This window comes from Montipora capricornis, chromosome 6, assembly GCF_036669925.1.
Source record: "Montipora capricornis isolate CH-2021 chromosome 6, ASM3666992v2, whole genome shotgun sequence".
In the NCBI taxonomy this organism is placed as follows: Eukaryota; Metazoa; Cnidaria; class Anthozoa; order Scleractinia; family Acroporidae; genus Montipora; species Montipora capricornis.
This window is the reverse complement of record NC_090888.1, coordinates 63,656,337-63,674,101: the sequence shown is the minus strand read 5'-3', so window position 1 is coordinate 63,674,101 and position 17,765 is coordinate 63,656,337. Positions and strand designations below refer to the sequence as shown.

Here is a 17,765-nt window from a genome sequence, read left to right as displayed (position 1 = left end):
TACTTTACCTCAGTACAGAAATTGCCCTGCTTAAAGTCAAGAATGACATTTTGATGAACATGGAAGATCAGCATGTCACGTTGCTTGTGCTCCGCGGTGCGTTTGATACTGTGGACCATGGGATTGATCGCTTCCAATTTGATTTTGGAATTTCAGGTTCTGCACTTAAGGACGTTCACGTCAAAATCTTCCTACGGTGAGATTTTCTTCATTTCTCGCATAGAGTTAGGTTATAAAGTACTCACTCCAAAAATATAAAAAAAATTGGGGGTCACCGACTTCGTTTCGGAGAAAATGGCAGTGGAAAAATGCCTTAATTTCGATAAATCTGTCATAATAACGAAAGGTAGCCTCATCTGCTCATCCATCGAAAATCCTAAAAATAAACTGTTAGAGTGAAGGTTTCCGTGCATAGATTTTTAGGGGTGGGATTGTAAGATAATGTCATGCCGCTAGGGATGTCGTAAACAGTAGAGTTCATCCTGGACGAGCGTTTTCGTAACCTCTATCCGTTGCAACCACTACCGGAATTCGATGGCACGAGGAAAGAAATTTTAAAGATTTTTTTCATTTTATCATATTTTGTAGATAGTAAGTAGAGTAAGTGATTCATGATTAAAAAAATAGGGGTCACCGATGATCCAAGGGAGTAAAATCGATTTGATTTTACGAAGCTCTTAGAAAACTACGTTTGTCACGTTTTTGCGTGACCTGTCGGGGAAGGACTGGAACCCAAGAGAGGATCGATCGTTGAAGGGATGAAAGGTTTTGACCCAAAACAAAGCTTTCGCGAGCATAGCAACGAAGTTTTAAGCAGTCGTCATCTTCATTTGGTTAGTGTTTTGTATAATATTTCCCCATTGCCGTCATGTTCGTCTTCTGGAGTGTGGTTTTTGTGAAATTTAATCGCTGGTTTTTTCCACCCAGATCCGCACTATTCAAGCCGACGAGGACGAAAATACTGCTCTATTTTCACGAAAGTAAAAGATAAGAACTTCAAAAACATTCATTCATTTTGAACTTAAGTTCGTAGGGTAATAAAAACATTAAAAAAAGAAACAGCCCCGTTAAATTTACGCAACGGTTCGTCCTCGAGTTTTCCAAACTTTCAGCCTCTACTCGATCAGCAGCTACCTTTTAAAGAGCTTTTCCATCCTCCCGCTCACTTCTCTTTAACGTTTCATGATGATTCGGAAATAAATGTGCCATTCTTTTGCCGGCCTGGAATTTTTTCTCCGGCGTTTTTGTCGCCATGCTATTTTAACTAATGCTTGAAGTCAAGTAGACTAGTGCCCCGGACTAGTGCACGACTAATAAAAACAACGCGAACATCAGTCGTGCAGTAGTCTACTTGACTTTCCTAAATATTTTTAATCAATTTTGACTGATCACGATCTTCTCTTATCCAACGCTGTGCAAGACTTATCGTCCACGGTTTCTGCAAAGGTTTTCAAACCTCAACTTCACTAATGCTCGAAGTAATGCGTGACATATTACAGTCGCGTTACCTGCGCAGTTACGTTGCGCACAAACAATTAGCGCGAACGTCCTTAAGGAGGCTCCCTGGAGTTTTAGGGCCTCGCGCAAGCTGGGCACTAGTATAGCGCGTAAGGCGGGTTTTTCTGATTTTTGTGACGTCAGCGTGACCAAATCTCTAAAATTAACTGCAACTTTTCTCGCCTTCCCTTCGGTAAAACTGTCTAAAATTGCTTTTCCACCTTCATTGCGTGGCTCGCGATTAGTTACCGGAAGATTAAGATTCTGCTTTTGACATTTAAGTGTTTATATGGTATAGCTCCTAATTATTATTTTGATTGATTTAATTAGTATCAAAAAGCAGTCCAGGTACTCTCTTAGGTCAAACGAGTCTTCATTACTTGAGTTACCTAGTATTAAGACCCGTCCAACCCTTGGCGATCGTGCATTCCAGTCAGCTGCACCTTGTCTCTGGAATGCATTACCTTCGGCAATTCGCAACATAAAGACAATGGACACCTTCAAGACTGCTGCTAAATTCATTTTTTTAAATTTAGCTTTCAACTAGATTTTTATTCATGTCTTATCTTTTAACTAGTTCTAACTAGGCTATTGTTGGCTTTGATTGTGTATAGGTTCGTAGTTTTTCATAGCACGACGTCCTAGTTACTTTTAACAAAAGTTTATTTATCACATATTGCCACTTTCGCTGTGGGCAGAAGTGCTTCGAAAAAGGCCGATAATAACTAAAGAAAAGGGCGGAAGATAAAATGCAAAGAAAGACTACGGCACCAAGGCTCATGATCGGTTGCGAATCGTCAGGGGCAGAGCGCAACCGAGCAAGGGGGTTTCCAGTCCAGCGCTAGACCTCTACCCGACCCCCTCGTATACGTACCGAGTCAAGAAAAGAAAAGGAAGTGAGAAAGAAGCTAAAAAGCATACAAAGTTCCGCAAAGACGGGGTTGGAACGTGAGACGCGGAAAGCCCATAAAAATTCCGGAAGTGAGAAAAATTGACGTGACCGAAATGGATGCAGCAGACTGTCCTGTTGCCACATAAAAAGTAGGCGGGACGAGTGAAATTATATAAAACATGTACCCTTTATTTGTAAATCTAAAAATGGTGTAAAGGAGAAGAAATAATTTTGTTACTTACGCAAAGATGATGAATAACCAATTCGTTCGGACGAGACAAACCCGAGAGAGAATGATCCGAATAAAATGGCGCAGGCAAACACAAATGAACGCAAATAGAGCTTCGTTATTATCGGTCTTTTTCGAAGCACTCCGGTCCGATGAGGTGCATGGTGTGACGTTCACAAGGTTGCTCTGTAAGAGACACAGACAATGCATTGGCTCAAATGCATATCATTCGCACAGGTCATGGTTGTCACATTAACTTTACCGACTTTATTTTATAAAAGTTTATAAATTGGCTTAATATTTTGTATTTAATAAGTTTTCGGTTATTCACTGAGTCGTAATAAAGGGCTTTTTTTAATAAGGAACTACATGTCTTGTTGTTTTACCTCCGTATTGCTGGGTTGTCTATTTGTTTTTTGGGGAGAGACCTTGCATATATGCATATGACAGTTGTATTGTAAGCTTTGAAGATAACTTTATTTAGTTCGGGTAGGTTTACGTAATGAGGAATTTTGAAAATGTGTCTTTATGCTGAAATTGCCATAATTGGCAATCACTTTGGACGAAATTGGGTGTTGACCTCTTGCGCGCTACAGGTAGTCATTAACACAATTTCTGACGGCAAAAAATACAGTTTTGGGTTGGTGTGATGTCAAATTTGATGTTGAAAGTGTCATTGCGTTGTAAGAAGTCTTAGTTGAAATCAGAGCGCACGCAATAAGTGTGCGTAGATTGTACCGATAACGTTTTGTTTACGTAAATGCTACGTAGAGAAATGCGTGTTGTGCCTGTGCTGTGTGATAACAGAACGAACTTCTTTGCGGAAATTCAGTCTTTCACTGCAATCTGCACTCCAGTAGAATGTGATTTTGAAAACATTTCCAGTAACAGTCTGTGGTTCTCAGTTAGCCTTGAGGTAGGATTGAATTTCATACGTACGCGTTTCTGTTCAGTCAATAGTAAGCTGATTTATTTCCGTGGGTTAAAATCCCTGAACACTAAGTTTTAAAGGAGCTTCGAAAATGTGCAAAATGTTTCGCGAGTTTTATTTTAGAATAAATTAACGGTTTTCTGTTACTGGCGTGAGGCACGGGTAATGTAATACTTGCGTCAACGGTCTACGGTCTGCAGTAGAATTTTAATTTTTTATGTCGACCGTTGCGAAAAGTTCTTTTAACTGCCTGTTGCTTTTGTAATCGCGAAAAGTCTATCTCAGGTTGTTTTTCTCTCCACTTGCATTTGTTGCATGTCAAAAAGGGAAAAGGCTGCTTTTTTTTTGGACGAAAATGTATTTGTGTTTGTTACGATGTTTGCGTTGACATGGTAACGTATAAATAAGTTAATAAACGACTGACAAGCTTATCATTCCGTAATATGCTTATTTCTTTGTTTTTTACCGTCCTTTACTTTTATTGTGCGGGAGGCGCGGTGGCCTCATGATTAGTGCGCTCGATTCCGGATGGAGTGGTCCGGGTTCGGGTCCTGGCCAAGGTCATTGTGTTGTGTTCTTGGGCAAGACGCTCTACTCTGACGGTGCCTCTCTCCACCCAGATGTATAAATGGGTACCGGCGAACTTAATGCTGGGGGTAACCCTGCGATGGACTAGCATCCCATCCAGGGGGGAGTAGAAATACTCCAAGTCGCTTCATTTTACAGAAACCGGAGATAAGCGCCGGCCATTTGAGCCTACTGGCTCGAAGAGCAGACTTTACTTTACTTTTATTGTAGAGATTTATAACTGTTACAAGGAATAACAGCTTTTCAGTATTTCGTTCGCTGACCATTATTGTGAATTTTAAGCCTTTGAGCGCTTGTTCATGATCATTGAAGAGATTACATCAATAACGAGATGCTTCTGTGAAGCATACACTGGGTTGCCTGTGGTACGTGCTACAGAAAATCAGAAGGCACTGAATTGTGTAGACTTGCCACAAGTCGACCTCACGATAATCCCAGGAGAAAATGTTTCGGCGAGCGAATCGTGATTTTTCGTACGCGAAGTGGATGAGCGAGCGACGAAGTCGCGAGAGGTCGACTTGTCTCGCTTGCAAGGTTTTCATTTGCGGCTCGCGCCAAAAAGGGGATGACGTCTTTCGCAAGAAGTGAACTTGATGGCGCAATCCGATGAAAACAGTCGAACATGTTCGAAAGAGGAAATTTGTTGACTTTGTGCTAAAGGTATCAGAAACAAAGATGAAATAAAACGAAAGCTTATTTCAATCTCGAGTCGCCGCTTGGAAAGGAGATCTCCAGTGGTATTTTTTGGACCAACACTTGTGCCGTGATTTGTGCTGAGAGAAACGAAAGACTAATTCGAAAGATTAGCAAGTAAGGGAAAGCTTCGAATCGTCAAGAAAGTCAATTGATTTCACTCATGAAAGATCAGGTAAGCTTCAGGTGTAGGAGACGTACTAGACCGAAATTAAAAGATACATCTTACCATTTAGCGATGCAATGACTCTCGTCGATGAATACACATGCATTTTAAACTTTTTTGTTCCATTGGACGAAAAATGTGTCGATAGTCGTTGAGAATCGCCTCGGGACTTCCAAACACCAGTTTATATTTAAGATTTTAAATGTGTTGTCTCCTACATAGCGACCGGCTAGAGACCAAATCTTTCGTGAGTGAAATCAGTGGAAGAATTACGAAGGCGATAGCATGCCACCCGCCCCAAGTAAACGACCAAAAGCCTACGGGACTAGTTCAAAGGTCAGACTTTCCCAGCTCCGGTTGGAGAAGACAAACAGATCTATGCAAGACAGATATTCTTGAATTATTTTCCTGTGATGGTCGCGCAATCGGAATATCTAGCATGTTTGAAAATCACGCTTCACTACTTGTGGCAAATTTTGATTGACAACTCTATCCCCTGGGGTCCACGAGGACTACTCTGATTGGCCTAGCTCAGCGACCCGTTTTTGGGTCGCTAAATTGGCGCCAATGAAGTATGAAAAGTCCTTCGTTCCGCGCGTATCTAGACGACGGACTTTTCGAAAGTCTATGAATTGTGTGGTATTGAAATACAGCATTCCAGTCTCTGAAGAATAACAAATAAAAGAGAAGCGAGAAACATTGGCTTCTGGGCTGACATGTTAATAATTTTCAAGTTCCCTCGCAACTTCTTTTTACCACAAGTGTGCCCTCTGAGCATCTGACAGCTTTCTAATGCTAAAGTTAACTGAAGTTAAGCCCTGCCGGGCAGGGTTAGTGTTTGGATGGGAGACCAAAACAATGTACCCCTCATAAAAAACAGAAACATCTGACTGAAAATACCATTAACGCTAACAAATGCGAACTCAGCAAGGTACAGATTCTGTTAGCTTGCTTTATGCAAAACAAATATTGATGAAAAAGCAAATAACTATTGATACACAATTTTCAGAAAGAGCAGAAGGAAGTTTCCCGGACGGTCGATCGAGAATAAAATATTTACGGCATGAAAACAACATTAATTTTGAACCGTGAATATAGAATATAAAAAGTTACGATCAGCGACAAACATTTTCGGAGATTTTTGCTACGTTCAAGTAAATTGCAAAATCGAAAGTGACATGGCCGGAATTCAGCGGGCGCCGTGATTAAGTTACCGCGGTTTACTCGCCAAACAGTGAAGCATCTGTGTCAAATGATGGCAAGATACCGGGTTTTTGAAAGTTTCTTTTTCTGTGAAGTGTTATAAAGTTTGACAATGAAATGAGCGAAGTCAAAACAAAGATCACAATCGCCCAACTCTTGTTTATGCAAAGTCAAAATTTACTCTCCAAGACGCGTACGAAGTTATTTATCACCAGGTAATTCCATCATTTTGGAAATAGCAGCTACTTTATTATTCATCTGCGTCACAAGTTTTCACTGATTTTGGGGCTCATTTTGTTGAAACTCAAGCACGCTTCCAACAGGCCTGTGAACCCTTCCTGCTTACAGAGCAATACTAAAAAACTTCTCCCATATCACATTTGAACCTTAAGCTCGAAAATTCAATACACAACATGATATTATAATTCACAAAGCCAGAAAATACCACAGAATCCTTTTCCAGCGAAAATTTTATTGAAACAAACAACATATTTGCTCTTAGAGGCGAAAACCTCTTCCTATTTCATTGCGTGCGTGAAGACAAGAAACTCAATCGTGTCAAATTACCATGTACTTCAGGTAAATACAGCTCACTTTGATCTCGTCTCGACGGGCGATAGATTGTTGTCGAAGTCCATTACTCGTCGCTTTTGAGATTCCTGCCTAGTTTATCCAACTGACTTTCCATTATTGAGCTCCATAAGGGTATATTTTGTTTAAGGATCCACTAAAACGCCATTCGCGTTTCATGACTTTCGACGCCATTGCAGGCTAAGTTAATGATTCTACTGTGTCCACCAGAGAAATCTACGCAGTTCCACTACCCTCTCGATCCTAAGAAAATACGCGCAGAAGACTCTATGCACAAAGACACCACTTACCAGGGGAGTGACAGGCAAGACTTTTACCGACACGGAAAAAAATACTAAAAAAAAAAAAACGGAAATCTACCTATTTTCCGACTGGGTTTGCAACCCAGTAAATAGTGTCACCGCTTATAGCGTAAAGTGTACATTATACTATTTCAGCAAACTGATGATAAATCTCGTAGGTTATGTCATTCTGTATCGCTTGGCGCTGGAACTCGCGTTCTACTAAATTGAACACGTTCTCAATCGGATTAATATGACAACTACGAACCGGTATTGCAGTGAGAAATAATATTGCACCTGCACTATCCAACACCCTACGTGCTTTAAAACAGTTCTGTACAATTATCTTGGATAAATAATTTGGAATAATAATAATAATATAATAATAATAATAATAATAATAATAAGAGGACAGTAAATGTCGAATGTGTAGAAAGGTGGATGAAAACATAAATCATATTGTGAGTGAATGCTCTAAATTAGCACAAAAGGAATATAAAAGGAGACATGACTGGGTGGGTAAGAAGATCCCTTGGGAAGTTTGTAAAGAGGAAGGTTTCATTGTCAATGAAAAGTGGTATCAACATGTACCTGAGCCAGTACTAGAGAATGAGAGATGTAAAATATTATGGGATTTTACGATACAGACTGATCACGTGATAGAGGCAAGAAAACCGGACATGATTGTTGTTGAAAAGAGAAATAAATGTTGCAAAATAATAGATTTTGCAATAGCACATTATAGCCGTATTGAGGAGAAAGAAGTCGAGAAGGTAGTGAAATACCAGAATCTAGCAAGAGAATTGAAGAAGTTATGGAAAATGAAAACAATGATAATTCCTATTGTAATCGGAACATTTGGAACAGTTCCAAAAGATCTAAAGAAGAGACTAGAGAATATTGGTATAGAGACCAAGATTAAACAGCGTGTTTAACGTTATAAATAGAAATGCGTAATTTGCACTAATTTTCAAATTTATTACCCTCAATTGGAACCCAATTAGGCCGCCGTCACGCCTATCCCAGTTCAAGCTCCATCTTTCTGCTTTCCATTGATACCTTTGCTGAACCTATTGACTGTTCTTTTTAGTCGCAGTGATGAATTACACGCAACAACCATCGAGACAAGCAATTGCAAAAAGAGTTGAGACACTGTTGATAACCGTACAATGCGTGCCATTCAAGTCAGCGCATCCCCAAGCAAAGTGGTAAGTCCATTTCCACTTGGCACTCAAACTAAAGGGTATCAATATTGAAAAAGGGGGGAGGGGAGGGTGGGGCGTTCGTACTTTTCTTATAAACTGGAAGAGGGGTTTTTGGGAAGAAGAGGTGAATTTTCGATTCAGTGTCTCAACCTTTTTGCAATTACTTGTAGCTGCTTTGCCAGTTACTGCTGAGAGATGGAAATACCTGGAACAAAACGTTTTATTCCCAAAGGATTTGAAGTGGGTACAACATTGAGTTAGCCGATTTGGTTTATAGAGTGTTTTCACGTTACTTGACGGCTGCCATGTTGGTGCCCGACTAATCCTCCGGGAATTGAGCCCTATTATTATGCAAATGTTTCCCTTCGTTCGATGGTAAAACAAGGATACTGATCGCGTAAGTGAAAGCACTCTATTGTTTATTTCCCCGCAAAACTAGGTTTAAAAATAGACACTTTTCTGACCAATATGACCAATATATCACATTCGATTTCATTTAACTTTTATCTAGAATTGAATTATGCATACATCCATCGGTATATTATAAAATTCCGTGAACACATTTAGTGGGTGTCCTGTGGAAATTCCAGTGATTTCCGGTGCAATTTGAATGAATCAGCCCCAATAAAATTTTCAACGAGATAAAGTAATTTACAAATGTCTTTTCTGGCAGTCGCGAAATCAGGGAGATGTTGGCACAAAAGGTTGACTATCGCGATCGAACTGTTAAGTAAAACTCAGTCCATAGGATTGTTGTTACTAAATTGCTACAATGATAAAAACAAATAACTTCCTTTTCTTCAGATTTTGAAAGTATATTTGCTTAACACGTGACTGGCAAAAATTTGAGCTTTGATTTTTACTTAAAGGCTGTTTTTGTGAGTATAAGTTTTGGAGTTCACGGTCCGTCATTACTCACGTTCAAAACTGACCGATTTGACCTCAGAGGGTTGGACCTAACGAAAGTGACATCTTTTACTCACTAGCTTAAAATTTCAGGGTGTAAATGCGGCTTATCATGTTTAAACGGTTTCAACATTTGATCAACATTCGTTCAATAAAAGTTGTAAGGAATTTGGGCAAATGTTGGACGCAACAACAAAGTTCTCAAGTGTATTGAGGCTTGACCAACGTAATTATTGTGCACATTTTTATTTGAAGGAAAGCATTTGTCCAATGTCCATGAAACTTAGCAGAAAGTTTGTTCTCGGTGTTGTTATTAATTTGTCAAAATATTTTGCACCACATTTTGGTCACGTGACCCTTAAACAACTTATAACATTTATATCCTTTACTCAAAAATGGGGAACATTTAGGGCGCGTTCGATTGACCCTATTCCGGAATAAGAATACGTGGAGTGATGATTAAAACGGTATGTTTGGCGCATTTCGAAGCAGCAAGGATAATAAAAATGTTTAAAATAGCATTTTAGCGGATGTTTGACAATTTTAATGTGAATCTCCGTAAAAACGAAGGATTTCTAACTTATATTCCATGTAATCTTATTCCGGAATACGGTCAATCGAACGCACCCTTATACTTCACTATGCTGAAAATGTTTGGCATTAACACGTTTAGTACAACTGTGCCGACCAAATGCCGCCTTTTAATGTGGTACTCCGTATTTACCTTTTAAGATATTTGGATGTTTATCATGTCAAGTGACCTAGTTTCCTCAATTGTTCATTGCTCTTACGTATAACATGTGGACGTAATTAAAAGGCGGTATGACTAAGACTTTATAAGGGGTCATCGAATAATCAAGAAACAAGATTGATATAATGTAGCTGAATGTTCCCCATTTTTGAGGAATAAATATAATTTTGGGTCACGTGATGAGAATGTGATACGGAACATTTTGGAAAGGTTACAACAAACTGCCTACCAAACAAACAAACTGCCTACCAAGTTTCATAGGCCCTGGACAAATGCTTTCCCTACAAATAAAAATATGCATAATAATTAGGCTGGTCAAGATACTTGAGTTGTGCGGAGGCCGTTTAATGGTTTCAACATTGCTCCAACAAAAGAACCAACGCTTTCGCGAAATTTGATTGCAAAGGAACTAAGAACTGGAAACCAAACTCTCTCTCGTCCATATAAACTACACCATATTGACGTTTGCAGCCTGATGTGAGCGTGCGTGAGTTCTACAGTTGTTGAACGTTCAAACGGCTTCAAAGAAAACGAAGAAGTACTTTTGTCAAGGAAATATAGTTTCGGCATTTGTCGTTAAACTCCGAATGATAACGCAGGAGCATTCGCAAAATTTGTAACCCTGCCGTGTCAAAGCTGTTTTGACGGACTTTTCAGCCGGAGCTGCGTGAATCAAGGTATAGTGATTTTCAAGTCTTCGTCTTGTTAGAGTTCTAAAGATGTCACTTGTGATAAATTGCTGCAAAAGTCCATTACCCGAGAGTAAGAATCTAGCATCAGGTTTGTCCCCATCAGCGTCAGATAAGTGTCTATTTTTAGACCAAGTTTTAAAGGAAAACAAGACGACTTGAGGCGTTTACGCGGGATGGGTCGATATAAGCTTATTAAGATCTATTAAAAGAAAAAGGAAAGGAAGTTTATTTAAGTGTCTAGTCGTTCTATCGCTGGAGCACGAATTGGGGACACTGTAAACTGAAATCAACAATTAACGCAAAGCAAGTCAAATGTTGGTTTTTGAGGAGAGGGGAAATCCGAAGTACCCGGAGAAAAACCTCTCGGTGCAGAGTAGAAAACCAACGAACCCAACCCACATATGACGCCGAGTATGGGAATCGAAGCCGGGTCACATTGGTAAGGGGTGAGTGGTCTCACCATTGCGCCATCCCCGTACACAAACTTACTAAACTTTTAATGGATAGCGATAATCACAGTCTGTTTACACTGACAAACAAGCTTGCGTGAGGAAGGCTCTTGCTTTTATTAAGTGGCAACGAGGGAAACTTGGAATTTATAAAATGGAGTGGCAACAGATCGACACAAGGAATTTCTTACATGAAATAAATTGAGAAACTGATCGGAGCCCCAAAGGGGTGATCTCTGTGAGGATATGTAATTTGACTGCAGGAAAGGGCCATTTTTCTTCGGTGTTGTAAAAGAACATTCAAGTCTCAAGAACATTCAGGTCTCACGAGAGCAATAGGTTAACTTCGGTATATTAAAATCTAAGTTAAAACGATGAACATGATTTCGAGGCTCTGGGGAATAAAAGTATGGATTTATATGAGTTTATTCCCCTTAGCCTCGAAATCATGTTCAATATATCGAAATTGATCTATTTCCTAATTAAGGAACATTTTTGAAAGCTGGCAACATTCATTTCAGTCTCTGTAAATGAAAAATGTTTATTATTGCTAGTTTATAATTATCAGGATTATGTAGACAAGTGTACAATTGATCAAACAACAAACAAGACACTAAAGCCGCGGCTACACGAGCGATTTTTTGCTCGCGCTGGTGATGCGATTTTTTCAAACTTTGTCGCGTCGCCAGTGTGCGATAAAAATCACACGTGTAGCCACCCTTGAACTGGCAAACCGACAGGTGAAAAAATCGCAAGAAAAAAGTCGCCAGAGTTGAAACTTTCGCGACAAAATCGCAGAAATAGTTGCCGGTGTAGCCACCCTGCAATTTTTGCCCGCGCTTGCGACGCGACTAAAGACTATTTAGCCAATGAAATTAAAGTAGGAATGTCTGTTTATAGTGCCCAGGTCTCTTGAAGTATGCGATTCGCGTGCCTTTCAATTTGTCGCCAAAATTTGTCACAAGTGTAGCCACCCTGGCGCGCAGGCGAAGCGACAAAATCTGAAAAAAAACGCATCACCGGCGCGAGCAAAAAATCGCTCGTGTAGCCTCGGCTTAACATAACGATGATCCGAAGTTGTTGCACACCAAGGCATCCAGACCCAGTCGATGATACATTATAATACTTCTTTCCTTTGTATTTGAATGGAAACACACAACACTTGTCATTCTTGGCCTTCCATGGATAGGCTGAAAAATAAAATGAAAGGAATGGATTGATTATAACTGTCATAATGCCTTTTGACCACACTTTCTCTTTATTTCTTTGGAGGACATATATTCCTCTCCGAGAGATCATGACAGAGCATTTTCTTTGCCGTAAGTATAAGTGGTGCTGATAGTTTACCGATTGCAGTACCATAGACCTCCGCTCGCATGCATGACTTGTTGTTCCACTCCACCGGTACAAACCGAATAAAGTGGGTTGTTATTGGTCGGTTCAAATCATGTTTTAGCATATCGTTGGCGTTAGTATTTCCCGTAAACTCCTGAAGAATTCAAAGAGGAAAATCATTAGAAATGCACACCGATAACTGCTTGACAAAAGAATTGGGTCCGTATTTGCCACCGAAAAAGTGGACACTTTACGCAACGAAGACGTCTACGAAAAAGAGAACGCGTTAAAAATATTAATAATAATGATAATTATAAAGATCGACAATAATAAACGATGGGCCAGTTATTAAGACGGAGTCTAACATAGACAATAGATTTCAACCGTGACGATCAGTTGACTTTCAGATCTTTCTTAACTTCTGTAAACACTTTTCCCGATGTTCTTGGATCCTCGAGGCTGCTTTTGACAATGATCAACCATATACTAACGACTAACCAAAATGAAAATCACGTAAAAGGCGGTCTTTTTAAACGCCGGTTGAGCTCTTTCCAAAATGATGCAAAGAATAATATAATGAGTAAAGCGTTAACGATAACATTGCATATTCCCCGCACGTACGTTTTACTTTGGTACATAATTCTCTGTGGTCAACGAACAAAATGTCCGTGAAACTTAACGTTCTGTCGCAAACCGTAAACTCCCTAAACGCGATGCTAAATATCTCTAACAAAAAAATCATAAAAACAATGCGTGATTACTTATTTTCATTTGCCACGTTGTCGATTTCTTTGACGTCATCGTTACGGCCGTTAATTCCATGGTATTTTAACTATACCTTGATGGTTTCGTTCTCTGTATAATGCATGAAGTTCTCTCCGTCCAAGGAGAACTCCAAGCGATACTTTGTAACCCAGTCGGTTTCATAAAGTGGTGATCCTTGGGTCGCGATGGCGCAGACATTGTACCTAGAAGGGAGCTCAACTTGAAGGAAATACGTCTTGTCTGCTTCCCCGAGAGTGTTTGGACACCACACTCCATTTTGGTTGTCAAGGCGACCGGCTTCTGGTCGGAAGGAGTGGAAAGGCTCCTGCCATGATGACGCATCAATGTTGTTATCCGGGATCTTTGCGTCCTTCATCCCTATTGAATGACCGTGGCACGTGATACCTGGAAGAAATATAATTGGTGGTGTGCAACCAACCTCTTGAGACGTAGACAACAATGGCGAAATGTGCAAATGTCCGATGACGAACAAAAGAAGCAAATAAAACAGACTCTGTTGTTGGTGTCATTCAACATGGCGGCCACGTCATCACGCAAAAACCACCTATTGTTAGTCACAGAAATAACTGTTTTATTATATAAACAGCTATTAAATACCAAGTGAGCTTTCGCGCGAAAACATGTTATTTTCAGACATGAAAAGATCGCTGTTGCTACGGTTACATATTAAAATCGCGCCTTTCAATGCCTTTCGTGAAATGATTTAGTATATTTCATTGTTGTTTATATAACAAATAGAATATTACGTGGCCGCTTGGAGATACGAAATTTCTCTTCTCGTGTTGAAAAATAATTCACTCGTTTCAACACTCGAAGAGATATTTCTTATCTCCGCGCGGCCATGTAATATCCTCTGTTTACAACTGATTGCTATAATAATAAAAAAAAGTAATTTCTTTATTCAATCAAAAAAGATTGACGGAGACAATCAAAATAAATAATCAGAGAATAGCTGAGGAAAATAAATGTAGCTGTTGCTCTGCAAAGAAAACGTTGAACAACAAATAACGATTCGTTTGGCTTTTGTCTCTTTTTGGCTTAGGCCAATCATTTGGCGAATTAGTTCAAAACCGAAGCAAATTGCGCTGCGCTATTTATCAACTAGACTAAGCATTCAATAGGCAACCAATAGGATAGATGTACATTCATTTCTTGCGTTTTTTCAACACTGGATCTCTCAAACCCCTATTAAATTGAAATGTACTACGTAATTTCCAGCAGTTTTATTCCTTTCAAGTTTTATGGATTTGAGATGATTAATAGCCAATTAGAGGCGCGTAGAGCGCTCATGGTTAATTTTTGAATGTTTAAAATACAATTTTATTGATGCCATTTACCTTTACAGCGTTGTTTTGATTTATTACAACGATAAGTATTCCAGTACTCATACTGAAAAAAGGAGTAGAAATAAAAAATAAAATTAAGGATAGTAAGGGGGAAATTTAGTTTTACATCGAAGCACGAAAACTAAATTTTGCGCCTAATTTGGTGGCCAATTAATATTCTAACTGTTGCAACAATTTTGAAAACAAACTGAACTGAGTCTACCAGCGATTTTGTTAACTGCATGAATATATATTCAGTTGGAACGCTGATCAAATTAAACGTGTCAGAATACACATGAAAAAAAGGTGGGTTTTTTTTACCGAAAAAGGCTACCCCCATCCCCTCCTTTCTCTCACGTATCTGGTGTCGGATTTCTCAGTTAAGAAGACGAAACTTCCTAAATGAAGGTCAACAAAAATAGGTACTACATGATTATCCTCATGATACGAAAAGCATACCCCCTCTATCGCCTGGTTTTATTTACACCAGATTTAATACCAACCGACTGTTCGGAATGTCCAAACTTCTCAATTACTTCCCCCAAAACGCAGGACTCTTCGCCATAGCACTCCTCGTCAATGTTGTTGTCAATGAATCGTTTGTAAAACGACATTGCTTGATTCTTGTCCATCATCACACCTTGGGCATGGGGAGGGTGAGCTGTATTAAGAATTAATTGAACCAACAAGGGCTTAGTTGGCTCTGTTAGAAGTGCATCCGGCAACAGAGCGAGTGCGGAAGATTTGAGCCCAGCCGCAGCCAACTAAGTGAACATTTACAAACTTTGAAACCGAATAGAAAGGGCGTCCTGCAACGGGACGTTATGAAGACTCTTTTGTCTGCTTTGATATGATATTAAACACACGATAAATCGTATGGCCTATGTTAATATTCTAACGCTTCAAAATTAGAAATGTCTTTTCAGACGGTTACTCTGAAATACTCGGAAACAAGTGCCATTTCGGATGCTTTACCATTTAGCTTTAGAGGACTCGCGGGAACTTAGGCCATTAAATCCATTAAACTAGGTTCAGTAGACACTTGTACCGCTATGCTGCCAGAACATGGTGCGTTCTCCTAATAGTACTTATATAAGGAGATGGTATAGAGCATCCAGGCTAGTAGTTTGAAGGCTATAGGTTGCACTAGTTGTTCCTAAATCTTGTTAGACGTTAACAAACATTCCCAAAGCTCAGGTAGAACACTTAACCTTGCCTGATGGAAATTGCGATAGAATGATCATTTAAATGTACTCAATTCAACTGCGCAATATAAATGCCATAATCGTTGTTATTAACCAAGTCACAGATTCACTTAACGCAACATTTAGCTTATTAAAGATTCCATATAAACTTACACGAAAAAATCTGAACAATGGACACCAGTAGAGTCAAAATATGAATCGGCGACATTTTGTTAACAAGCTTAGAGTGGGAAGTACAGTTGCTGTTAGGCTTGATAGTATTATGGCTGCTTCAGCGACATCCTCATTCATTGGTTATGCTATTGAAATCAAACTAAATATTAGGTATTGCGCCCAAGTTAAACACAGCTTTGGCGCTTTTAAGTCAACGAATTATGATACCGAAAAGTCCGAAAGCTAATATTTGAGGGCAAGAGGATAAAACGTCCAAAGAGAAAAACGGCAAATTAAGAAAAGATTCTGTCTAGAGATGTTTTGGTCAGCTTAATGAACCTTTTATAAAAAGGTTCAATGGTTGCAGACCCAAGTTTTGAGGTAAATGACTGGGCCTGTTAATAACATAGCCTTCGTAACTGGCGGGATATTTTATCGCAAGAATGAGTACAATGGTTTTGGCCCCGAGTGGGTCACGATTGGCTCGGGGACTAACTAGCTTTGAAATCCCTCGCGGTCTAAACACAACGAAGCAACCATGTATTAACCCCCGGAGTACAAACTTCACCCTTTTTTATGCTGTGACATTGTGCTCATGCTGATCAGTTTTCACAAAAAGCAATGGAGTTTGAATTATACACTGAACAAGGTCAACTTTAGCCTCGCTTCCTCTCCCTCCCCCTCCCCACCTCAACAAAGGCCCGGCAGCTGGCAGCTATAAAAAAATAAAAAAATAACAAATAACAAACCGAAAAATAGACTACTGGTCAGTCTTGTATAGCTTTGTATGGTCACGGCCGTCGTTTGATTCACAAGGGTGACATGGTGGCTGATGCAAGGGAAGGATTTGAATAGGAAAACATTCCCCCGGATTAGCGTCAATTCCGTGTTACACGCAGTTGCAAAAAGGTTAAGACACTGAATCGAAAATTCACCACTTAATTCTTCCTAAAAACCCTTTCCAGTTCGAAAGAAAAGTACTAATGCTCCTCCTTCCCCTACCCCATTTAGTTTGAATGCCGAGTGGAGATTGAAACAACTGTGTCTTGCGGGGAAGGGGAGTTGGGATGCGCTGACTTGAATGACACGCATTAAACGGTTGTTTAACAGCCTGGCGGAGTGTTTCAACTCTTTTTGCAATTGCTTGTAGCTTCAGTCCAATCTAAAGAGTAACAAACTGCTCTGTAGGGGTAATATTTGCTGACGACATTGTTCACAAACTTCTCAATCACTTCCCCCAAAACGCAGGACTCTTCGCTATAGCACTCCTCGTTAATGTCGTTGTCAATGAATCGTTTGTAAGACGATATTGCTTGATTCTTGTCCATCATCACACCTTGGGCATGGGGAGGGTGAGCTGTAATCTTTGCTGACGACATTGTTCTCATTTTGTTTCAGTGACATATGAGTTCGCTCAAAGGCACATCATGCTATTTACCAATTGACCTCAAAAGGTGAAACGTAGTTAAACCTCCAATTTGAAACCTTTTAGCTTTGATAAAGAGTGGTTTATTATCCATAATAAAGTGATAAATTCTTGGGTGGCCAAGGTGCAATGTAGAATTTTGAATTTTCAGGGCATTATTGCTCAAATCAGAGATTATGTGGAATATCGCGTTCAAATTTCCAGAACATTCAGTACTTTATTCTCGGCTGACTGATTAGAAAACAATAGACTTATGCAGATGCTAACGAGGAAAAAACCGTGAATGAAGATTCCCTTATAGACAAGTTCACGCTCTTGAGTGCATCCTGGGTAATCAGAGCAAGATTCAAAGGTTTGTGAGGAAGTTCAAAACGATGAAAAGTATTCATGATATGCAGTTTTGGGGCTTTTTATTTTCCAACAACAGAAGACATGCGCTCAAACGTGGGGAAGAAGAAAGT

At 39.6% G+C, this 17,765-nt stretch overlaps 2 protein-coding genes across 2 annotated transcripts; one reads left to right on the top strand and one right to left on the bottom strand.

Annotated features, from left to right (window-relative positions):
- The first annotated feature begins 7,496 nt into the window (after positions 1-7,496).
- Positions 7,497-8,006, top strand: LOC138054284 (uncharacterized). Its single transcript, XM_068900757.1, has one exon. The coding sequence runs from the start codon at positions 7,497-7,499 to the stop codon at positions 8,004-8,006; it is 510 nt and encodes a 169-aa protein (XP_068756858.1).
- Positions 8,007-10,178: 2,172 nt separating this feature from the next.
- On the bottom strand, positions 10,179-16,502 carry LOC138054282 (uncharacterized). The gene is made up of 8 exons (XM_068900756.1): positions 15,879-16,502; positions 15,024-15,181; positions 14,533-14,584; positions 13,248-13,579; positions 12,422-12,563; positions 12,095-12,264; positions 10,690-10,824; positions 10,179-10,214 (listed from the first exon to the last, which is right to left on the bottom strand). Exons 1-8 carry the CDS (start codon positions 15,931-15,933, stop codon positions 10,179-10,181), a joined length of 1,080 nt encoding a protein of 359 aa, XP_068756857.1. The 5' UTR covers positions 15,934-16,502.
- Between the last annotated feature and the right edge of the window lie 1,263 nt (positions 16,503-17,765).

Excerpts from the sequence above, each read along its gene's own strand:
- LOC138054284 (XM_068900757.1), top strand. The coding sequence starts at position 7,497 with ATGTGTAGAAAGGTGGATGAAAACATAAATCATATTGTGAGTGAATGC.
- LOC138054282 (XM_068900756.1), bottom strand. The coding sequence starts at position 15,933 with ATGTCGCCGATTCATATTTTGACTCTACTGGTGTCCATTGTTCAGATT. Across the intron at positions 14,585-15,023 it reads TTGGACATTCCGAACAGTCG|TATGAGTACTGGAATACTTA; the intron begins GTTGGTATTAAA and ends TCCTTTTTTCAG. Across the intron at positions 10,825-12,094 it reads GCGATTTTTTGCTCGCGCCG|ATCTTAATAAGCTTATATCG; the intron begins GTGATGCGTTTT and ends TTCTTTTAATAG.